Source organism: Polyodon spathula, chromosome 2 (assembly GCF_017654505.1).
Source record: "Polyodon spathula isolate WHYD16114869_AA chromosome 2, ASM1765450v1, whole genome shotgun sequence".
Lineage (NCBI taxonomy): Eukaryota > Metazoa > Chordata > Actinopteri > Acipenseriformes > Polyodontidae > Polyodon > Polyodon spathula.
Window position 1 is genome coordinate 30,791,029 of NC_054535.1, and position 26,242 is coordinate 30,817,270.

The 26,242-nt window shown below is 35.4% G+C and overlaps 1 protein-coding gene across 1 annotated transcript in view; it reads left to right on the forward strand.

The window, feature by feature from the left end:
• LOC121295240 (glutamate receptor 2-like) overlaps positions 1-26,242 on the forward strand; it is a 53,820-nt gene that overhangs the window by 21,529 nt on the left and 6,049 nt on the right. The window contains 10 exon segments of the mRNA XM_041219681.1: positions 8,857-9,053; positions 12,988-13,041; positions 13,799-13,957; positions 16,923-17,090; positions 18,279-18,383; positions 19,499-19,609; positions 19,924-20,130; positions 21,099-21,466; positions 24,366-24,564; positions 25,618-25,865. Of these exon segments, the coding sequence (XP_041075615.1) occupies positions 8,857-9,053; positions 12,988-13,041; positions 13,799-13,957; positions 16,923-17,090; positions 18,279-18,383; positions 19,499-19,609; positions 19,924-20,130; positions 21,099-21,466; positions 24,366-24,564; positions 25,618-25,865 (1,816 nt within the window).

Here is a 26,242-nt window from a genome sequence, read left to right on the forward strand (position 1 = left end):
CCCTCTCTTAAAAGATCAAAGATACCTTGGCTTGTTTCCCCTTACAGTAACTCAAAGGGAAAAAACGCTGTTAAGCTTTACGGCACCTCTCATACTGCAAATATGAGGTAGGGAAGAAGTTTGGCCCAATTTTTCTGCTCTTGGTTGACAAAATGCCTCAGCATCTGTTTCAAGGTCTGATTAGATCCACCAGTCTGTCCGTCTGAGATCCTAATGGACCAGATTTTTAACAATATATACACTTCATTGAAATAGTTAGACATAAAGTTAGTTCCTTCATCAGTCAGAATTTCTTTGGCGGTTCCTACTCTCAACATTATCTGAACTCTTAGATGATTCCTGATGCACAAGTGGATCTCAATGTTATTGCCTCTGGATATCTTGTCGCATAGTCCACCACTACTAAAATATGCATATGCAGAGTAAAACGAGTCAATGGACCCACTATATCCATCACAGTTATTTCAAAAGGGGTTTCAATAGGGGGCAATGGGATCAGCGGGGCTGGGCGAACCCACCCAGGCGCTTACTGCTGGCACTTTGCCACATATTTCTTTACTTCCTTTTAAACTCCCATCCAATAAAACCGAGTCAATATTCATTCCAATGGTTTCACACTACCTAAATGTCCGAAACAAGGGATGTCGTGAGCTAACCACATGACCTCAGCTTGGAAAGGCTTAGGAACCAATAATTGGGTTACAGGTTGTCCTGTGGCTAGGGCTAATGGATCATTATTTTGTTTCCACTCTACGTCAATGTACCGGTCACAGAACTTCGATATATTGAGCAGGCTATAGTAGCTTGTGCACTGGGGGTCTCAGTAACCCCACCACCACCCCACCCCTGCAGGGCACATTGGATACCAATTCCCTTCCCCTTCCCCTGGTGTTTAGTAGACATTGAGGATTCCCCCACCTATATAGGGTGCATTCCATGTCAACCAGTCTGTGGAACTGGAGGCTTTCCATCCAACTTTCCAGTCTGACAGAGATTGGCAGCTTCATATGCTTTGCCCAGTTCAGCCCTGGTGTACTACGTTGACAAGACGAAAAGTTGGAGGCAGTCCAAACTATTTTTTGTCTGATATGGAGTGAAGTCCCATAGTCAAGCCCTGTCTAAGCAGTGTGAAGAGTGGCTTCCCTCTCCACCCTTACAACACAATTATTTTCCCCCTAGCTACTTGTTACTGGGGTTCTATATGGTAAAGCACAGGGCTGCCTCTTGGCTTATCCTTGTAGCATTCCAGTCGTTCTGGAATCTTGCTCTTGCGATCGCTTTGGTACACTCAACCATATGGTAATGGCTACATTTTTTACTTGAAAAGGAACATTAGTTTATTATCATAACTCTTGTTCCCTAAAATAGAAATGTAACCATTAACCTTCAAGTTCACTGTGTCCACGGTTGCAGCAGGCTTGAAGGAAAAATGATGCAGAGATCAGCTTTAGTATACAATATTAAAGATTTGTGTCTTTAGGAGGTTAGCCATACAGCAATGATTACATTTCTATTTCAGGGAACCATGGTTATGATAAACTAACTTTCTGAGATATAGGCATTTAAAAGTTTTAATCTTCATGAGACATATTCAGTCATAGAGTAGCTCATTTTTTAATTTGTGTAGTTCTAGTGCACAACCAAAGATTTTCAGATGCAAGGACTAGACCTGCAGTTTTCATCAGAACTTAAAATGTAAATTCAAATTGTACCAAGAATAATGTGAATAGAAGTATAAGTTACGGACAGATAGAAAGCCCCATATACCCCCAGGACCAAGTTACATGGAAGTTTTATAAGCTGTTCTGCAGATATATGCAAACATGTGTGACATATGTATGTACATAAATATGACTGTCTCCACAATATTTCCGTCGCAGGGGAGTATATCCCTGGCAGAGGATAATTCATGGAAAATGTTACTGAGGTAATAAAACATTTACTGTACTACACAGGAAAATTGCAGGTTTTCCAGGTAATGAAAAATACTAATATGTAAAGAAAAAGTGCAAGTTTTCTAGGGGGAAAACTGAGAAGCAATGATTTTTTAAAACTGTTGCCACATAATGGAGCGAATCTATTTCCAAAGCATTATTATTGTGTAAAAAGGATGTCAGTTTTTGCTATTTCTGCACCATGTAAAATTTCAGCTGGAGGAGAGGTAGTCTTGCTGGAGTGGTCACAGTCTCGTGGTTAGATCATTCTTACTGCATGGTGGGGTTTTTTTTGGAGATAAAATCAGTATTAGGGATGCATGTTTTGTAGAGGAGTTTGAGTCTCCTTAGGAAGACATGTATTGGCAGCATCTCAGTGTAGGTCAAACCTTCTTTATTTTATCAGGATGTATGCATTTATATTGTGCAGCTGGATTTGGATTTTTAAAGTACATTTAATAATTGAATGTAGATTTTACACCTCACCGTATCTTCATATATTAATATATTATTGTATATGCATCGTAAATTAAAGCATTACATTAAAAAAACAACACTTTATTCTGAATTAAACACTGAATTTATCTGTGAAAAAAGGGTACTTTGGCAACATATGATGAGTAAGGTTTTTATAATGATGTACTTTTGAAGGATCTGTACAGTTTAAATGTTGTTATCTGGAACATATATATATATATAGCTTTTGCATAACAGCCCATAGTTGCCACACCTCTAGGTTCAAACCAAGCTATTCCGATTGTAAATCAAACCCTTCCTCATGTTTATTTTATTCTTCTCTGCTATTTTTTGTTATTAAGTCAACATTTTTGTACAAAGTCTTAACAAAAGTGTTGTGTTTTATACTTTTTTTTTTTAAACTGATTTTATGATTGGTATTTTGTTTGTGTTTGTCTGTTGTAAGAACCATGTAATAGTAATACTGATTGTAATGCTACATTAGATATATTTTCAAAATATTTTTTTTTTGTCCTAAATCTAATGCAGTTAATGGCTTCATTTACGAAAGGGCACTAAACTTTATCGTGTACAATAATTGCAATTACTGTACTTGTTAATGATTACCGTATTCAATTGTATTAATTATCACACGAAACAGTGGGCATATTACGGTGCACACTCATTTTATTGTCCCATACTATGGTAATCAGAGTGAATGTGCGGTTTGTGTGGTAATGAATGATAATGTATTTAAATGAGGCACCCCGCTCCGAATAATGAGATGAGCTTCATTCACACCGTGTTTACTAAAGGGCGATAATTGTATTGTGCACATTAAAGTGAGCGGTAATTAGTTTGTTTGGACAACCACGGATAGATGCTCTATTTAAGCCTCTTTTTCTGGCCTGAAAACTAATGATGTATGTTCAGTTTTTGTTACTGACTCGATTTGTTTGATTCATTCAGTTTAGTGAATCAATTCAACAGATTTGTTTGTTTGAGTCACTGAAGCAAAATAAATACACTTGCTGAATTATTTGGTTATGAAAATGTGTTTGAATGAAAAAATCTGGCAGAAATGGCCATTTAAGTTAAGACTGTTCAGTTGGTGGTCCGCACCGTGAACAATATATACATCGTAATGTACGTGAAAATGTCTATATAAATTGTATGTAGGCCAATACACTCAAATGTACTACTTTACACAAAAAAATCCCTGCTAAAGCTCACAGGGAATTATATAAAAATTTTATTGATTGTACACACATATCACTGTCACTCCGATCCATGGAGCCTGTTCTGCAGGGTGACAATGCTGACAAGGAAAAAAATTGAGGCTATGTCTCACCAATTAATATTTCTTGAGTAAGAAGAACAAATGAAGTACATGCAATTGCACAACATTACTTTTATTGTATTTAAATGCATTAAATTAGAAAGGAAAATGGCTTTTTTTTTATTGAACATGAATACATGTTAAAATTAAAAAGCAGTGCAGTTTCACTTTACGTTGTCTCTGCCTGTCCTGCTGCTGAGTGTTGTGTCTGTTGATCTTATTTTCGGTCAATGTAAGCCACCTCCACATTCACATTAAGCTACTGACCAAAAGATATGCAGGGACTACTGGGGCTTTTGATATCACGGTGGTCACGGGTAAGTCTCTGACATTATCGTGAATATTCAATTATCGCTCACAATACATGTAGTGTGCATGGCATGGTATGTAAATTAGCCAAATACTGTGCACGTAAATTAATGCATTCTCAGTTAGTAAGTGGGGGATTAAATTTAGATTTATCACGCACATTAGGCTCACTACTTTACGGGTTCATTAACTCCAAATGCCCTTTTGTAAATGAGGCCCAATGTGTCCTACATATGTAATAAGGATGCAATGGTTCCCAAACAGAAGCCAAACAAAGGATAAAACCGAAATTGAATTTGTTTGTACAATGAAAAGGCGTTGCCAGTTTCAGCACTATGACGACTAACATTTCCATGAGCGCCTCGCCAGCATCACCTCTAAGCTATTCAGATACTGAGAAACTTGTCATTTTAAATTGTCAATGAAAAACCTTCGGCCACACATTAACCCTTTTAATGTATTGTTTTTGTTGTACTGAACAATTTTGAAAATAAATCTAGCGTTTTTATGAAGTGTGTATTTACCTTCATGAAGCCTGTCTGAGATAAATGCAGCCCTGTCAGCTGTTATCATAGATCTAGACTGCATGCTTAAGTGGTGGCCTTTATAAAATTGCTTTATACTACTGCATAAAACAGTGGCGTCTGCACTGCCTTCAAATGTAACCTTCTTTAGGGCTACTGATTGTTCCATTCTTTCAAAAATTGCCAATTCCATTTTTTTCCTACTTTTTATCAATGTATTAATAATTAAATATGGCATTTGAAAATACATATAATGTTGCTCGTCAAAATAAGTAAATGAATAAATATTTCCAGATTTTTTTATTTGATTTTTATAAGACTGTTGTAATAAAGCACCAGAAGACACTTCAAACCTGCCATAATGCTTATACACATCACTTGACTCATTGCTGGCATTAAAATAAACAGGAAAATCTAAGAATTATATTACAACACTTCAGAAAACAAATGTCCAGCACAGTTGTAAGAATCATCTTTACAGTCTTCCACTAACACTGTAGTTCTGTCTACAAATAAAGGTGTTTTGAAAAGACCTGTTTAGCTTACTGCTGGCATAACAATAACAATAAAAATATGAAACAGTTTAATAACAGTCCAGCAATGTCATGTGAGAGTAATCCTATGTACAGTACTCAACAAATTAAGTTTACCGCTTTGCTGGCACTATAATAATAACCAGGATAACAGATGAAACACTGATAAAGGCGTGTTGACTGACTCATTGCTCTAAAACAGGTTCACTACTATGTATTACCCGATTGTAATTTAAATAGCGCCCATTTTAATGTAAACCCATAATTAATCCTCTCAAATTGTTTCTTTGCCAATTCTGCCTTATTTGCAATTTTCTTGTTATTTTCCCCAGACAGAATATCTTTGTGAAACAAACGGTGTGTAGTGTAGTGACTGTATCCCTTACACAGTGAAGTGATCAATTTCCTTTAAAGAATGTATACTGTAGCTAAAAAATTGTTTTGAGCTCATTTCTTCATTATCAGAAAATATTATTCAATTAAGAAATGGCCATGGTTTAACGTTGCTAATTGTAGCTTTATTAAGGGCAGGTAGCGTGGAAAGAAATGAACTAAGCAATAATGAAATACATAATTAATTTAACTTACTTACTTTGTGAGAGCCCCACCTTGAGCACAGTACCTTAGGTCTAAGTTCTTCAGTGCTTTGCTTTGTTGCCATCTTATTGCTTTCTTATTTGCTTCGTGTTTACGCCTGGCATTATGATATTTAATGGTGTTGGCTCGATCAAGCGAATTACAGCCCCAATCTGATGGGCTTGGAAGCTGAGGGTCAGGAGTTAGGGCCACTATAGTGATGGCATTTTCAACCTAAGCATCTTGACTAAGGCCATTCCACCAATGATTGTGCGTGTACTTAGATGTGATACACTCAAATCTGTCTCTGTTACAGCTTCCACAAGTATGCTAGCAAGTTCAGCCTTGTTTGTATGCCTAAGTGTCAAGTCTGTTGTGACAGGTGACAAGGGAACTGCACATAGCTCCTGTTGAAGGAGCTCTTCCATGTTAACCTCACGACCACTCTCCATCGCAATGATGATGCGGCTGAATATATCCATGTCAAGGCACACAGGGTTCTCCCCTGGAATTCTGTACAGCCGGGCAGCAGAACGTTATAGCCGGGAGCGCTTTTAACGGAAAAATAAACTTGCCTTACCTTAAATATATAATACGACAAAGAATTTGAATAATGTGTTTTCTTTCGTTGATTATATCTGGTTGCACTTTATGTTCTACATGTTCTTTTTCATGAATGTTTTTTATGATGGTAAATTACCTTGCTTATTTAGGCACTCTATGATTTGACTGGGGAAAGATAACGCAGGGTTGTTGGAGTACACAAAAAAAATGTGGTAACCTTTTCACTTCCTTTTTAGCTTAATTATTGAACTTACTGCTTCATTTAAATTGTTTTCTTTATGTTAAGTTTCCAGGGCATTTTGTTAAACCACGTCTATTTTTGTTATTCACGGTTCTACATTTTTTTAATGCAGCTGTGCATTTTAACCATTTTTACAGTACTCATGCACCTTTACTGACATGCACATCACCATCATAACTGTTGCATGAAACCGGAGTGTAATAATCCAGCAACTCTGCACTTAAGCATTTGTATGTCAGCTGATAAGTGCTCAGCTGATATCCCATCACGCCTTTCTTCTTAAAGTCGTACAGCCTCTATTTATGAACTCCCACTATCTCTCACAAGCACCTGGATACATATTGTTATGATATCACAACAAAAGGAATACGCTTTTTTTTTTTTTTTTTTTTGCATATGTATAGCTATTATGTACTATAGATCACCTTACAGTATAATAATACGACACAAATTGACTGAATGATAATACCCGAAAATAATCTTAGTATTTTTTTTTTTTTAAATAAAGTAACCTGGCAAATATAGTATTATGCAGTGGATTGCGCCGATCGCCGGCTTATTTTGACCCCCTGCATTCATTGTCACTATTTTTGCTTTGAAAATAATTGGTTATTTTTTTTAGCAGTGCTGAGAATTTTTATGGTGAGGGTTTTATCCTCCTCCCATTCAGTGGCCCCAAAATCATCACCCAAGCACAGAAGTCGTAAAAATAAGTATAAACTCTCTGGTACAACCTTTTCAGCATGAATCAGATCAATGCCACCAATTACATCATGACTCAGAGACTCTGTGGTGTCTGCCTTGACCACACCATATAGCCAGCTAAGTAATTCATTGTATAAGTCTGCAGTTTCACATGAGGCTTTGGTCAAACCAATATCCTCTTCCTGCAAATTTTGCATGTCATCCATGTTTTTCTTCAGATTCTATAGAACAACATTGGCTGTTGCATCAGGATATATCAATAGTGTTTTAGCAGAGTTCAGAGGACGAACACACGATGGTCTGCCTTGAAGCAACTTGTCAAGCTTGGCCTAGAAATGATGACTCCTGTAAACTCCAGGCTCTGTGTTGAACTCAGAGATAAGTTCACATTATCAATCCCAGGCTGTTGATAAAGAGTATATTTCACCTCTTGCCAGGCATTTGAGATGATATTCACCTTCTGCAGCAATTAAGTCATTGACTCCCGCTAGTCTGCATCGCATAGTCATGTTAAACAAGATGTAGAATATTTTTAGATGTGTCCAGGACCTGAATGCCACAAATCTTTTCCCATCCTGGTGAAATAAACACTTCTTCCAATTCACAGGCATAAGCGAACTTCTGTGGAAGCAAGTACTGCTGCTGTTGTGGGGTCATGGCTATATTTGCCTTCATCTGTAGCTGTAGCTTCAATTTCTCTAGTATTTTAAAAATGTTTTTTTCGTTTGATTAATGGCAGTAACATTGGTGAAAGCTGCATAGCGTGTTTTGTGCCATTGAACACTGTCAGATGCCTCATCCAAGTATACTTGAATATGATCAATAGTGTCAACATACTCTACATCTTTGTATTGTATCCTTTCACTTGGTCACTGTTTCAAGCGGATTATTCCATCCTCAGTTGCAGTTCTTAGAATTTTATCTCGCTTATTTGTTACATAGTCTTGTTGACAAATAAAATATTTCTTCCAATCAATTTCTTTAGATGTCCCTGTCTTCTTAAGGTCTAAAGTTCCAACTGGTCCATGTTTGCTCACCTAAAAATGTGTAATTATTTACATGTTATATACATGTTACACTCAATTGCCGATTTCTGACTTAAAAAAAAAATAACCATTTTGCGATCTGAACATAACCAAATTTGAAAAGAACAGTGTTTTTTCGTCATTCTTTTGTTTTTAATCCAGGTTTTCAAACAGATCTCCCGCTGTTGTTTCTTGTAGAAGGATAAGAGCGAAGGAATAGCAAAGCATAATATTTATTGGTCGACTGTCCCCCAAAGATGTGCCTCCTGACCTCTCAGAGAGAGAGAGCCAAGTGACACACCCTCACCCAACCTCTCTGTGGCATTGCCATGACCATAGCCAGCACAGGTCTCTCCTGTCACAACATCAGAAACAGCTTAAAGAGTTAATTAAAAAAACAACTGACCTTCATCCCTAATATGTAATATTAAATATGGTTATGTATATACCTCATGAATGCAAAGGTCCAATAGCTGTCCAACTATTGAATGGTTACTGAATGTTTTATTTTTTAATTTTAGCAGAAATATTCTACACAGTTTAACAATATCTGAAACATCTTAATAAATATTATAACTTATACATTAAAAACCTGTTTATATATTGTTTTAAAGAAATTAGTTTATGAATTATCATATTGCTTCTTTCAGGTTTATCAACACTGCAAGTAGTACTGGATACTGCTGCTGAAAAGAAATGGCAAGTAACAGCAATCAATGTAGGCAACCTCAAAGATGAAAAGAAAGACGAAGCTTACCGCTCTCTGTTTCAAGATCTTGAGATCAAGAAAGAAAGGAGGGTGATTCTGGACTGTGAGCAAGACAAAGTGAAAGACATTATGGAACAGGTATGCACTTTTTTAGTTATTACTCTTGTCTGCATTCTGTCAGCAATCACTTCAGATGACAATAGTGGTGTGCTGTTTCATGGAAAATAATATGTAAGTGAATGCAATGACAAGACAGCTAGACTGAGACTATTTTTTTTCTTTTTGGAAGTGGTTGTATCTGTTTTTAGTCATGTTAATTTGTTACGAGAACATTCAATATTTTAGAATTCTCTCATTACATAATACAAAGATCCCCTGTGCTGTACCTATTACTGCAGTACAGTATATATATTTTTTGTGATCAATTGATTTTTTGTTTTTGTTTTTTTTAATAACAGAAACAAAGCATAAAAAAAAAAACTAAATAAGAAAAAGTTACTACAAAATTGTTATCTAAAAATAAAATTACATACCAAAAATAGAAGCTAGTATGAAGGTAATGGAAAGGAAGCCCATGTCGTTTAAACATCAGCGTAGCCAAAACGGCAGCACTTGGTTGCACTCCATGCCTGTGTAGTTGTCAGACGTACCTTATTAATCCTGGCTGTGGAGCATTCCAAAAAACAATGCTTCTAAAGCCCTAGAGTCAGGTAGCAATCATAGGAGGAGTAGAGTCTATCCAAAGCTGTAAAATTGTTTTCTTGGCTACAGTTAACCCTGCTCTGGAGTAGAGAAAGGCCCAGGGAGGAGTCATCATTCAATAGAAATACAACCAAATTTTTTATGATCAGAACCTCCGTCAGCTGAGTAATAATTTGAGCTACACTGTCCCAGAACACAGCCATCGGAGAGAGGACACCCTTAACGCGTTCCCAGTTGAAGTTTAAAAGGGAGAGATTGACAGCTACCAGTCATCACAGACACCAGAGAATTATTATATAGTACTTACACCACATAAATAAAGCCTGGACCAAATCCAAAGCATTCCAAGACCAACCAGAGGTAGTGCCACTCACTTTGATCGAATGCCTTTTTCACATCCAGGGAAAAAAACTGCACAAGATTCAGAGTGGGAGGCAGCATCACAAATGACACGTAGTAGTCGGCAAATATTGTCAGAAGCTAGATACCCTCTCATGAAGCCTGTTTGATCAAAGTGAATCAAACTATGAATATATTGTTCTAATCTAGAAAACCATGACCTTAGCATAAAGCTTTGCATCCGTGCATATAGGGAAATTGGTTGATAACTGGAACGTTCATTTGAATCGTTATTTTTTTTCAATAATAGTGAGATTAAAGCTGTATTTTGTTCCCTATGAAAAGAGCCTGTTTCAATAGCGTAGTTTATAGAGTTCAGTGTTAGAGGACCAGCTATATCCTATATTGCTATCAAGAATTCCGGGGAGAGGCCATCTAAGCCCGGAGACTTATGCTTTTGCATAGATTTAATTCCCTGTTTTAATTCTTCTAAGGTAATAGGTGCAACTAGAAGTTTACTTTGATCAAGATCCAGTTTAGGTTGCTTAGAAACTTTTTACAGCAGGGTGCTCTGTAGTGGTCTCGGATGTATATAATTTGGAATAGTGTTCTTGAAATGTTTTATTAATTTCTTTAGGTTTTGTAACCAATACATTGTTTTATACTCATGTATACATTACATTAACAATACATTATACTCATATATTTGATAGGGTCAGTCATCCTTCTCTTCGCCCTTGTCTAAACCAACAAGCCTTAGATTATTTTGGCACTGTTTGTCCTCGTACTGTATCAGTTTCTCCTGCAGTTTATCAACAGTGAGTCTGGTTTCGGCTGACTCCTGTCTGACCACCCGAACAGTTACCTACATATTGTCAAAGTTAGAAGTAAATGTTTTCAAATCCTTTTCCAACGATCAAGCATCTCCGTTAAACCGTGAAGGTCTTCCTGAATCACTTGTCTCATTAGGGGCTGCAAATCCCCGAGCTGTTGTTTCAGCAACTCCACAATGGCAGCATGCAGCTGTGACTCGGGGAGGTCGTAGTCATGTCCTTTAACTTTTTCTTTCATGGTGAGGAACTCATGCCTTTATCACAATTCATTGCCATCGCCGATATTTTATGATAACTTTTATCAAATAAGTAGCTGCTAACAAATCAGGAGCAACTGACAATCCCTTTCAGAAAACTATAACCTAGCGAATGCCTTTGTTGTGGTTTTGATGAACAAAAAGCTGCACTTTACTATAAAAGCACCATTTGTAAATGCCATATTCAGAATTTTTTCTTTTTAAACAATGTTGATACATGTGACTGCGGTGTTTCATTATATTCATAAACACTAATTGTTTTTTATACTTCCAGTCCTTACTATACAGTAGGGTGGATAAAACTTTAATTGACATGTACTGTAGATCCACCAAAAATCCAACCAAAATGAAATCAGAGAGCACTTAGCACTACACACGCATTTCATGTTAAACATTGTTGACGGCATATATATTTATATGCAAGCCAGTGAGGCAACAAAATTTGAGAATTGGAATAAAGCTTCTGTTTTAGAGCTTCTGTTTTATGTTTCGTTCAAAAAACTAAAATACTAGTTGCATTCTCCTTATAAAATCAACGTTCCTACAGGCTTAATGTAACAACTTTTAATCTGTTTAGGATAATGTATTTCAGCGCTCACTAGTTTATTTCTCAAAATGCAAATGCAGTGTATATCATATATATATATATATATATATATATATATATATATATATATATATATATATATATATATATATATATATATATACATACACACTATAAAAACATTTGTTTAAGTCTATTTTCTAGGTATTTTTAGGGGGTGCTAAAAAGGGGGGAGCGACTTATACATTGGTTTTTACGGTAGTTAAATTACTTTTAGAGTTGGGCTTGTTCCCCAATCTGGTTAAGCATGTTTGAAAACAAGTCCCTTTTTCTTCTCTTAAAATGATTGGTATATTGCATGAACCAATGTATATCTGCATATATTAAAATTAATCAGGTAGTATTTTGATGCAAATTATCTTCTGTATACACATGCTTTGAGATTTATCAGCAATTATTTCTAATTAAGGTCAAACATTGATCAAACTGTTCTGAATTGTTCTGAATTGATGCTAAACTTAACCAAAAGCAAAATAGCTGATAAATGACACCTACAAATAATAATACATGCAATCTTATATTTATGATGAATTCCAAGAAAAAACAGTGTTATTGATTATTTAGACCCCTAGTATGATTATGTTATTACTATAACAGTACATTTTAAATAACTGCTCTCCAATACTCATATTGTATAAGAATCTGTATTTTTTAATAAAAATGAAACATCTCATTTCCTGTTAATTGTTCCCAGTTTTGTGAAGCTTTAGTTATCATTATCAATTGTACTTCCTTTTCTTTTTGATTTTTTTTTTTGTCAATTCAAATGCTTTTTCTTTTATTCATTTTATATCCTGACTGTTTATATGGAATCGATTCACACTTTAAAGTTCCCTTGGGTCCCTTGTTCTCCCTTTTACTTCTTTGAAATGTTCTCTGTTTTTTATTTGACTGTTCTGACACACACAGTAATAGAAATGCACCAGTCCTCTGTTCTGTCTGAACTCAGCACACACCTCTCTTCTGAGGGGTTAGCTGTAGTCATGGACAGTAGTACGTGTTCTGGTTTAATAGCCGTACTTGTTGTGCTCCAAACTTACATTAGTGTGGTTCTGTTCATAGTCTGTGCTGGTTTGTACAATGCAGTACAAGACTTGTGTGTGATTAGCATTGTTTTCCTATGCTTTCACTATGATTTTACTGTATTGTAGCACAATACACTTTTAATCCAGCACAATAATCTTTACATTGTAAAGATGTTAAAATTTGTCTCATTCACAGCAAGTCATCATTAATGTTGGGATATATGTGGTTAAATAATCAATTTTAGCTCAAAGTGCGAAATGTTTAGTTAAAATGCTGATCATACATATTGTATTTTATTTATTTTGCAGGTCATTACCATTGGAAGACATGTTAAAGGATACCACTACATCATTGCAAACCTGGTATGTTGACAATGCTGTAATATCTGAAGCATAAATTGTTTTGTCAGTTTTACTACAAAACAGTTGCTTTTCCATATTCAAATTAGGTATTAAAATACTGCTTTTCAGATTTCATTGTTAGTTTTTAAATAATCTTTCAGACTGAAAAAAAAAATGTAATTATTATACCATCCATAACTATTAAACAGTCAAAAAACTGTGTATTTGGAAATACTAAAAAAAAAAATGTATTAACAAATGTTTCATCTAGAAGTCTTTTTCTTCTTCTTGTGAATATTTGGAAAATAAATTTCATTGAATTTTTGTTTCTTTTTGTATTTTGTAATTATTATACACCATATGTGTTTAAGAATTGTTTAAAAAATCATCACACTGGTTAACAAGTTTACATTTAGTTAAATGTGTAAAAAATCTCTAGACATTTTACAGCAACACCTACTGTATACTAACACAAACATTTTGTAGTATCCGGTTATGTGGGTTGCCTTAGCTATACAGGGTAGCTACAGGCACATTAACGTATTGCATTCACAAAAACTACACCGAACTATATAATTGGAGTGAGTACTTATATTCCCAGTAAAACCCAGCACCTGTGCTGGATATTCATTACACTGAAGAATAACAGAGATATAGTTTAAGGAACTAGATCATAAGTGGGTTAAAATAGTTAATAGATGGTTATTTAGATCTGCCACAATTTGGATCAATGGAAAAGCCCCCATTGTCCTTTTATACTGTTATTTTACTTTTGCAGGGATTCATAGATGGGGATTTGTCCAAAATTCAGTATGGCGGAGCCAACGTATCAGGATTTCAGATTGTTGATTTTGATGACCCAGTTGTCTCAAAATTCGATCAGCGGTGGGAAGCTTTAGAGGAAAAAGAATATCCTGGGGCGGACAACAGAATTAGGGTAAGTTTCATGAGTGAAAGTTACTATGCTACTTTTTCTGACTGATAGCTGACAAAACGTACTTAGATTGAATTAGCTACTGTATATGTCTGGAATGTAGAAGTGGCATAGATAGCTGCAATAACTGTGTTAAACTTATGGTAGGTCAGTTTTATTTGGGAAAGTTTTTCAGACACATGTTGTAAGAATTAAGTAAATTATTTCAATAAAGATTCAATCAATTATTTCAATACACCTGGGGTCTGATTTATCAATTTAATGTGAAGATGTGTTCAAATTTAAAATGTGTGTATTCATCTTCTATAGCACAAAATTAATAATTACATTGAAAAAGAGAATTCAGCATTTGTAGGTGTTGGTATCAAATTTCAGGACCCATGTGCATTGAATCTGGGGAATACATTGCTTTAAAGGCATTAGAAAAATAGTGATATGACTCTGCCTCAGGTTTTCACTAAACCTGACAAAGCATTACAGAATTATATAGATAATAGGTTGTTTCGGCAATATTAAAACAAATTCTGAAAAAAAAAAAACTATTTCCAGCTAAGCTTTGGTGTGCACTCTACAGCATCATATGCTTAAAGAAGCATTAATTAGTAGACAATTTAAGGAAACGTTGGATGATTGAAATCTCATCTGTGAATAGCTGTTTCCTTCAACAAGATAAACACATTTCTAGCGAACTTGTAAAAATTTCTCGCAAAAATATATGATAATTTTATCGTTCAAAAACAGGTTTCCATTAAACTGGATTCTAGTGAACAAACAGCTGTGCATAATGATGTCACAAGTTTAAGAAAACTGGTTATCGCAGCATTTTCTTGATCTGAACACAAAAAAAAGTTTGATGCATTTCCATCCATTTTTTTTCTATTCGCTCTCTAGACTAGTGTATAGACTCCCATGAATAACCCACCTCGCTGAGCATTCTGGCTGTAAAATGTTGCTGGAATGAAAATGGACCAGAAGGAACAACGTATTTTCAAGAATGAACTGAAATTAGACAAATAGTAAATTGTGTGTGTGTGTGTGTGTGTGTGTGTGTGTGTGTGTAAGATGAAGTTATGACTGGGCACTAAATATAATATATATATATAATATATATCAAGGGATATATATATATATATAGTATATATAATATATAGCTCCCATTTATAATCCAGGTAAAACCGAGGATTTGAAAAAAAATATGCACAAATCATGTTTAGGGCAAAAAATGTTTTTTTGGCTTTTTTATTTTTTATATTGTGTACATTGCCATTGAAAAGCTACAGCACGGAGCAGAGCTGAGACGGCACTGAGTTATTTTTCTTCTCGGTGCAGACATTGTTTGAGCGGAACAGATGAGAGGAATGCAAATAAATTCAATGCCATCTCGGATTTCAATAATGTTTTAAGGTCTGTGTCAGAGAGGGGTGGATAATGTGAAGAAGTGTTATTTTGTGGTTTCCTGTAGCATTTACAAACTATTAAAAAGACATTATTTGAAGTCACAACGTCAGAGTGAGTGTGTATTGACAGATTCCCCAGTTCTGTTTTCATTTAGAGATTTGTAACTGAGATGGATTTACCAGTGAGCAGGAGGGTGATTGGAAATATAGTTCTGAGAGGTCCATGCTGATACAGGTGAAACCATCTTGAGGCAGGGAATGCAATTGAAAAGTTTAAAAGTGGTCAAAATGTAAAAAACAAACAAAAAACAATACACACACCTCACATAAACAGTTGTAGCAACACATGGGAACATGTAAGACAATAAAATAAAAAAAGGTCCTTATGTACCCTTTAATCTTGGTTGAACTTCCTACTGGGTTGACTTACTACATACAAATAGTATTACAAGATTGGCCAGACCATGGCTTCAACATGAGCCTGGACACACCTTGATGACTTGCCAGGTTCTTGACTGTTTCACTTAGCTGCAGTCACTGTGTAGGTGCAAGGGCTTTGAGCTTTGACTGGTTATTGTGAAGAATGATGCTCAAGGACGTCAGTAATTCAGAATCATTTTTAAATGAAACTCGGGATTAAAGTCAAACTCATTTTAAGTGCCTTGAAATGTACTGCCAGTTAATTGAATAACCCCTTCAAAATGTAATTTCTATAACAATTACATTGTATTGCATTTATTTATTATTTATTTATTTATTTTTTAGCAGACACCCTTATCCAGGGTGACTTACAATTGTTACAAAATATAACAGTACAAAGTATCACATTGCAAAATATCACATTGTAAAGTATCACATTTCAGAATATCACATTACAGGTAAGAGCAGTTGTAAAGAACAATAAAATCAGTAGAAAAAGATCGAAATTGAAATAAGAGCAAAAAATTGAGATTACAGAGAGTAACTACAGAGTTACAGAGCTACTTAGTAACTTAGTAACTACGAAGAGCAGTTAACTTAGAGTAAAAATATTTGCTTATATGAGTAAAGTCCAGAATGAGCATGTAGTGAGTACGATGTATGGGTGAGAATGATTTAGTAAGAACAATTACAAAAAACGTGAGTACAGATAATTAAGGGCAGTAGTAGAATAGGGCAAGGTGTGGAGGTATTTAATGCAGAGTATACTGAACTCTGCAAGGTCAAACAAAATGCATGTGTAATTTATAAGTGTAGGCAGTGACTCAACAGTATCCTTTGATTAAAACCATGACCTATTCCAAACAATGGAAACATTAGTACTATTGCTTCCTTGAGGCAAAATGTGTGTTCCTACTCATAGTAACAGGGAGTGTATGGCAGCAAGGGTTGATCACAGGACACAGGTTTTAACCATATAAAGGCAACATATATTGATGAGTAAATATTGTAGAGCCTCTTTTGTCACTACAGCTGTAATGAAACAATACATGATCGATGGAAGCAAAATGTGCTATAGGTTCTTGTCTGGGTCTGTCTCAATGGATTTTCTGGATTTTCTCTGTTGTGTTTTCTATTTTCTTACTGTACAGTACACGTCTGCCTTGACTTACGATGCTGTGCAAGTGATGACCGAAGCCTTCCGCTACCTGCGCAAACAGAGGATTGACATCTCCAGGAGAGGCAATGCCGGTGACTGTCTGGCAAACCCTGCTGTACCCTGGGCCCAAGGAGTTGAAATAGAAAGAGCCTTGAAACAGGTGACATGTTGCCATTAAAAAAAACAAAAAAGCATTACATTATACAGGTTGTTAGCTCAGTGTGCACGGTACCAGATCAGTCTGTTACAAGGTAAGGCTTATAGTCTGCAGACAAAATACTAAAATATATTAGTAAAACTGTATGACAAACAATTGAGCGTTTTATATTTATGGGTAAGGGCTATTTACACTACAATGTTTATTCATGCCATTTTGACAACATTTCGCTGCTATTTTTGTATTCAGACTTGCGTGTGAAATATCACAGGCAAGATGGGGGAATGTCTGATTATAGCAATGCAGAATATCTTGTTCTGTATGATAATGAGCATGAGATATAATTCATTAAAGAATACAAACAGAAATGATGGGAAAATATGAGGAAATCGGAAAGTAAGCACTATTAGTATGTTAAAATAAACACACTGTTTTGACTACAGGTTTTCATTAAATGTCCGGGTGTATCTTCTAGAAAGTGCATGCCATGAGATACCGTGGCCCATCATTACATATATTCCACGCACAGTTGAGATACCCATCCTATAGCTGTATGTTGTGGTTGTGAAGGAGTCGCAGGTAACAAGGTATCTGAGAGATAAAAAAAAAAAAAAAAAAAGAATGCATCGATGTGTTTGGTAGTCCTATCTGTACTTCTGATTTTGTTTAAACAATTGTTTGTTGCCAAAAGCATTGTTTGAGATTCTTTGTTACCAATACAGCGGTCGATCTGACACTCACACAGTTTCCCAGTCGCTCTAACCTATTGAATTTCATAACTACATAAATAAGTACAACAGAATTTGTAGGATATGCTATACACATGCATACACGTTTGTGTAGGTATTTCTTTCTCCTCTTCTTCAAAGCAATAACCATATGGCAGTTTGCACCCGACCCATATTGCCTTCAGATTATATCTAAATTTAGCAGGACAGGGTGGTGATGGCGAAGTTTTTTTTCCAAAAATCAAACCTGTTTCGATTTTTTTTTGTTCGCTGCAAATTTCACATTCATTCACAGTGATTACACTCAAGTGTGAAAGGTAGTATTCAATTCCACAGGTTCAATTTTTTTTACCCTAGAAAACACAGCAAATAAACACTATAGTGTGAATAACCCTTTAGCCTGTAAAGCTATTATACATATTATTACTCTGTATGATATTGTATATTTTATTTTGCCATTTAGGTCCATGTGGAAGGCTTGACTGGAAACATACAGTTTGATCAGTACGGGAGAAGAATTAACTATACGGTTAATGTTATGGAGTTAAAAAACAGTGGTCCGCGGAAGGTATGATGCCTTAATTGCTCATGTAGGACTGTTGCAGTATGTCCACTGTCTGTGTATAGGTGTGATTGAAAAGCATATATGATTGTTATGGGGTGATAGTCCGAGCCACAAGTCCACCTCGCACATCAGGATCACAGAGACACTCGGAGCTCTCTTCGTTTTTTTTTCTTTTCAGGTACAAGCATTTACTTTCTTTTAAGTAACATTAAGCATAGATTCACATACTAGTCAGTCCTCTCCATTTTTTCACCTTACACAGACAGGCAGCCTTTTAAAAAACTAGCCACGCCCACATTAACAGCCTTATTTAAATAATTTAGTACTGTTTCTTTTTATAACAAAAATATATACCTTTAAATAGTTACATGTATAAAACATCACATATAAAACCTTCTTTTTTATACTATGCTCTTGCACACACAGTATTTTTAACAATGCATAATAATACCTACAAACATGCAAGCGTTTCATTTATTTTCTCGACGTTAAATATTTAGGGTTTTAGTTACTGTTATTATGCAATATACAGTTATTGATATAAAACACCGTGGCTAAGCTGCACATGGAATTAAACTAACACAGTTTCATACTGCAACAATAAAAACACCACCCCAGAGTCAGTTACATATAACATAGTACAACAACACGACCCATTGTAAACATCATGCCCCAATGAGGGTGCTCCCTCACAATTATGTTTATTAAAATCTTCATTATAGTTGAAACTGCTACCCTGGCAATGTCTCTAATATGCAACTGTTTTACAGATGCACGCAATACCTTGTACAGCTGTGTCATGTACAACTGTTATAACGTAATGTTGTTTACTGATCCCAGGGCCCACCCGGAAAGCTAAGATGGCTTATCCTGGAGTGTGAACATCTTAAACACTGTAAATACATTCTTCTTTTAACACTACACGGTAATAGAGAAAATCGATCATATACTGTACATGCAAAATATTATGTACATTAGTAGTTATGTTTAAACAGCTCATGAATGGTTTAATGTGCAAGGTATTAATACAGGTACATTCTTCACACAGGTCATTTGTTATATGAATACATCATGTAAAAAAAAAAACTAAATATATTATTTATTTTATTTTTTTTTAGATTGGTTATTGGAATGAAGTTGACAAAATGGTTGTTACAGCAATTGATTTCTCCCCTGGGAATGACTCCACCGGCATGGAAAATAAGACAGTAATTGTGACAACAATTTTGGTAAGCTTGATTAATATTAGTTGTAGTTGTTGTGGTAGTTGTAGTAATCGAAATAGTCATAGTAGTAATTATTAAAATTTGAAACAATGGCAGGTAATGAGCTGATATAACCCAATAAATGTTAGTTATAGGTTTTAATTGTTTCTTGGTATATGCAGATGTTTAATGTATTGGGATGCTTGTTTCAAAGTTAACCATACCTTGAGGGTTCAGCACTAGTTCTTATTAAATTATGAAATTATGTCTTACTGATTGTTTTAGAATGGTTCTTACAGCTCTAACAGAATTTTCTTCATTTTTTAATACTTTTTTAGGAAGCACCGTATGTAATGCTGAAAAAAAATTATGAGCTATTTGAAGGCAATGACATGTATGAAGGTTACTGTGTGGATCTGGCAGCAGAAATAGCTAAACATTGTGGGTTCAAGTACAAGCTATCTATCGTACCTGATGGAAAGTATGGAGCCAGGGATGCGGAAACCAAAATTTGGAATGGAATGGTGGGAGAACTTGTGTATGGGGTAAGAAAAGTTTTAAATTAAGTCCTCACTGCACCTTAAAAAGCAAAGTACAAACTAACAAATACAAATGAAGATATAAAACCAGGAGTGTAGATCTTCAAATGGATGATGTAACTAAAAGTACAAAATGATCCGGACATTGAAGAGTATTGAAGAGTGGTTTTGCCAACATATTGTAAGTTGCAAGGACAAGAAACTAAACTACAAAATCAGATGTGCAGGTAATGTCTTGTGAAGTCTTGTATTCTTTTTTAGTTACATAACAAGCTGCACATTTCCGAATTGGAAAGAAACCATTTATGACTCTACCCCAGTTTAAAGTTTTAGCTGTATCTTTAAAAGAATCAGCTTTAACAAGAATGTCCCGCATATTTCTGTCTCTATAGTGTGTAAAAAGGGTCATAGGTTGAAATATTTTGCTACCAATAGTATCAGTTGATAAGATATGCCAGTGTTGTTAATAATTTTTTTTAATTTCAAGACTATATGTAATAAAAGTCGTGCAACAAATGGAAGAGAATTCTTTATTGTTCTTATTCACATGAGGATTTATATTTACATTTTGAACTTTAAAGAGAGCTTTATCTAACCAATCCCTTGGGTAATTCCTTGATAGAAATTGGTCATACATTTTGCAAGCTTCAGTACCAAAATCTTCAGATTTAAAACAAATTTGTTTAAGTCGCAAACATTTACTATAAGGAGCTCCCCTTTTGAGTGGAATCAGTTGATTTAGTATACAAGGTGGTATATAAAGATCCCTTATCAAGACATACAGTGGTATTGAGAAAATTAACCTTGAATGTCTAAAAAAAATGGTGTCAAGTAACATCTAATTTTCACTATAGGTATTAGAAATTTGTCTAGTCGATTTATTTTGCTGTATAATTAATTAAAAGGCTGGCTTCACATTGCAGTGGTTGTGTTTAAATGTAGTTAAATGTAAAATATTTCCCTTCTAATTGCAGAAAGCTGACATAGCTGTGGCTCCATTAACCATCACCCTGGTGCGAGAAGAAGTGATAGACTTTTCAAAGCCCTTTATGAGCCTGGGGATCTCCATCATGATTAAGAAGCCTCAGAAATCCAAGCCCGGGGTGTTTTCCTTCCTAGATCCCCTGGCATACGAAATCTGGATGTGCATAGTGTTTGCCTACATCGGGGTCAGTGTGGTTCTGTTCCTAGTCAGTCGCTTCAGCCCCTATGAGTGGCACACCGAGGAATATGAAGACGGACAAATACAAAGTAACGAATCCACAAATGAATTTGGGATATTTAATAGTCTCTGGTTTTCTCTTGGTGCCTTTATGCAGCAAGGATGCGATATTTCGCCAAGGTTGGTCTATCAAAAAATTTTAACTTTGTGCATTTGCGGTCCCAGTCTGAAGCTATGGTGCATATATGTTTGCCTCCTGGAAATCTGTCCCTGTGATATTTCTTTCCCATGGATAAACCTCTTTGGTGCCTAAGAGTAAATGTTTTGGTCCAAAAAAACTCCCCCTCTTAAGACAAAGAGTTCAGTACAGGACAAGAAATATAAGATTGCTGTTGGGTTAACGTCAATTAAGTATTTCTTCAGTGAACTTGTATACACCATGCCAAGGCCGTAATGTGCATAAGGTTGCTGTCATTTCATGTCCTCTTGGAGGGGTACCGTGTTTTTGCTGCATATTCCCATTTTACAGTCCACGGTCCATGCGTTTATATAGGTGGTAGCACAGTGAGCCACTGAGAAAGATAGAAATAGAAACACTTCACAATACCCTCTCTGATGCCTTCATTTAAACACCTTTCTTTCCAATTGTTTCTACCTTGCTGCTTCTTTCCCATGTAGATTAACTAATACCGATACCTCTGAATCATCTGCTGAGCTGGTTAAAACTAGTATGGTAAGCTACATCTGTCATACCTGCAAGTTTGTGGAGCTACTTGAACAGGCTCTATTAGCTGAGGAAAAACGGTGCAGTAAGTTTTGAAGAAAAAAAAATTCTTGGTAAGACAAAGCTTATAGATAGAACTGAAGGAACGAAGTTAGTATTTCCCAACGGTGTGTGTGTGTGTGTGTGTGTGTGTGTGTGTGTGTGTATATATATATATATATATATATATATATATATATATATATATATATATATATACACACACACACAAATTTAAACGCACACACACAAATTTAATATCTGTCCTATTTCAGTTCATTCTTGAAAATACATTGTTCCTTCTGATCCATTTTCAGTCCAGCAGCACATTATATATATACACACACTAGTTATTAATTAAAAGCTCTTTTAGTCAAATAAAAAATGAACTTAGATAAAGTGACAGATATTTAATATATGTATGAACACTTTGTAAGATTTTCTTAGAAGAAATAGCACAAAACGGCAGATTGATTCTCTTTGAGCAATCTCCTTGACTTTTCTGAAGATGCTTTTGTTTTTGGCTACAGAAAGATGACAACAAGATCAGATCTTGCCCACTGTCTTCCCTGGTAATGTCTTCCACGGTGACTGGGAGGTGAAGGTAGGCATGGAAATGGTCTATGACAGAGACCATCCTCCTGTAACCAAAAAAGCCTAACAGCATTGAAAAGGATATAAGATATAAAACATTGAAAAAGTGGCAAAAAACACCCTGAATAATTCGATCATAAAATAGTAAGGGAGATTGTACAGACTGCATCAAATGCTGTATTTGTTTTCCTTGCTGTTTAAGTTGAAACAGAGCATAAATCTGTTTAGATATAATGTAGGTTAGTGCAGTATGTTCTATCCAGCTGTGGAGCATTACTTAGGAGATGCCCTTGCCCTTTGCTATCACAAAGGAAGTTCACACACGCAGATTTTTTTTTTTTTTTTTTTTTGCTCCATTTTAACTTTTCCAACATTGATGTAGTCATCTATTCTATTAAGTTATCACTGGACAGCATTAAATAAACATATCTGTATCTTTTCCCCTTTACTAGGCAATAACAGGTGAGAATTACAATCCAATCATTTCTTGAAACCTGGTGTGTTTTAAGGGTTTGTTGCCCATCACAGAAATGCACTGTATGTAGTTACAATACGGTTGTTCTAGATAAATAGAACATATTTGTAAAACTGTTAAAATTTACTTAATACCAACTGTAAGACGAATCACATTATATGTATTTTGAAAGCCACATGCAACATTATATTGTTAGTTTAAAGCTATGTTTAGCATGTTTGTTTTTGCATGACAATGTATGTAGTTCAGTTTTAAGTAGTAAGCAACAAAATGGCAGGGGTATCCGTTAGGGCACTTTCGGTAGCTTCACATTAGCACCATTTCTTCAAGTGAATGATATTCTCTCTATTCTAATGCCAATTGTACTTGTTTTTTCTTTGTTTTCAACATGTTAGGTTAACCTGCTCTTCTTGCATTTTCATAGAGCAGGAGAAGGGAAAACCATACAAATACCGAGTTGCTGCAGTTAAAGCCTTGGATTATTATAGGTTTTACTGTCACACTCTGTTGTCTGTTGCATTTAATTGGTTTTCCCATAATCACTTACAACTCATTTAACTTGTTTTTCTGTTTGTCTGCAAACACCTGGTTTTGAGAAATGATTTCACTTTACCTTTACCTCTTCTCACAATATTAACTGTTAATCAGCATCCTTCATCTGCACTGCATCGTATGTCTAGTTTAAAAAGTCTGCTAATTTCTGTAATGTCCTCCTGTCTTAAGCTAGCAAGGTGTAATCATGTATGCATTTGGCTCTATTTTGTGTAAATTTTGTACTGGAGCTTAGTCAACAGTTCAATGTTATGTTTGTTTTGTTGTTTCTCCCCCATTTTTCATTGGCCTTTCAACAAATAATGTCAAATGGCTTGGTTCGATTAACAGACATGTTTAAAATGTTCCATTTGTCATTGCCATTTTAGTTACTTCATTGCCGCACATACAGTTCACTTGAAATATAGTCAGGATGACACATAGAGATTCTTTTTTTTTTGTTTTTTTTTATAATGTGCTTATTGGAAACAGGTCATTTTACAGTATAGCGTTTGGTGATGTGCTTGATTCAAACAGCTTTATAGCAGCTATCAAATATGGCCCTTTGTTCAAAATGTTCCCTTCAGGGGCTGTGTGTTAAGCTCATAAATGCTCCCCTGTACTTAATTGTTGCATTAACACACAATTGATAAACTGGTTCTTTTGACTGAGGCATTCATTTCATTTTTACAAATCCATTTCACACTTGTTATTAGATCTCTCTCTGGGCGAATTGTTGGAGGGGTATGGTGGTTCTTTACCTTGATCATAATCTCATCCTACACGGCTAACTTAGCTGCTTTCCTGACTGTTGAACGGATGGTGTCCCCAATTGAAAGCGCAGAGGATCTCGCTAAACAATCAGAGATTGCTTATGGAACGCTGGACTCTGGCTCAACAAAAGAATTTTTTAGGGTACGGTACATTTTGCCCATTTAATAATTGAATATTGCATTAAAATTAACCATTGTTATAAAGAAGTTATAAATGTTTATATTTTATTTTTTTTGGTTTTTTTTATATATGAGTTCTGCTACTGAAACAGAGAATGTATTTTTTTTTTTTTTTTGATGTGTAGTAAGTTGTATAATAATAAAATTACGTAGATTAATGAAACTAACCCTATAGTTACAAACATACTATAGCCCAAAGGCTTGTATTGCGTATTCAGTTTATATGAGTGTAAAATTAATATACAGTAGCTCTTGAAACTTAAGCCCCTTTCACACTGGCACTCCTACCCGAGTTCGGACCCAGGTTCTGGCTACCTGGGTCACAGTCCTGCATAGTGTGAAACCACGTACCTGGGTCGTATCCAGGTTAACCCGTGTCCCAGCAACCCACCTCAGGATGTGGGTCAACACATTTAGAACCGGACTTGCAAAATGCATGAAGGCCGACAAAACTGCATGAAGGTTTCACTTCTGCAGGGAACGTTTTTTTTTGTTTATTCTGTTTTGCCATATTTTTGTTGTTTGAGACACAGATTGCATGAGCCAGATTGCAGCAGGGATGAAGAAACATTTGTTCTAATCAAAATTTGGACTGGCAGTTCAATCCAGAGAAGCTTGGATGGAAGGTTCCGACCTGGGTAGAGCATGCCAGTGTAAAAGGGGCTTAAGATGCTTCTTTCAAGTTGTATGCTGTTACAATCACATTATTCCTCTCAAATTTGCCTTTCCCTGTGCAATTACTTCACAAATTGGCTGATTCATCAAATTCATTATGGAGAACACTGTTTCAACCTAGGTCCATAATGCTTCCAATTTCAGTGTGTCCAATGGATGAAGTCAGAACTGTTTGTTTAAGTCATGTTCACAGTGTAAAAAAATCTGCTGGTAAAAACCTGTCAACAAAACCGTAATTCATTGCTGATGAATACTTGTGCATGTGACATGTAAACTATTTTTTAAGCTAAAATGACTGGGAACTAGAGCTTAGTATATGTTTTTTTTATTATTTTTACAGAGATCTAAAATTGCACTGTTTGATAAAATGTGGACCTATATGAAAAGCGCTGAGCCGTCCGTGTTTGTGAAGACAACCGCAGAGGGTGTCGCCCGTGTACGGAAGTCCAAAGGGAAATACGCTTATCTGCTGGAGTCCACGATGAACGAGTATATCGAGCAGAGGAAGCCATGCGACACCATGAAGGTCGGAGGGAACCTGGACTCAAAGGGCTACGGCATTGCAACGCCTAAAGGATCCTCATTAAGGTGGGTGGAATAGTATAACAATATGTCCAATGTTGTTATAGTATCCCACCTACCCTGATGTATCTGTGCTAATGTGTGATGGTTTGTTTAAGGAGATGAGGTAACTTGATATCTTTTAAAACAAATAAACAAACAAAACAAAAAGTACATAGACAATAAAATAATTGCTGAAAGCAAATTATTTTAAGAATTGAAAGACCTTCTTTGGAATTTTTTTTAAATTTCCATATATTCCTATTTTTAATTCAAGTTTACAATTTACATTTCATAATAATTAATGAAATTAACAACAATGCCGCATCCCTTTTATCCAGACTTACACAGGTCTCGACTAGAAAACTAAAGTGTATATGATTTATTTTCTTTTTTTTTATTTG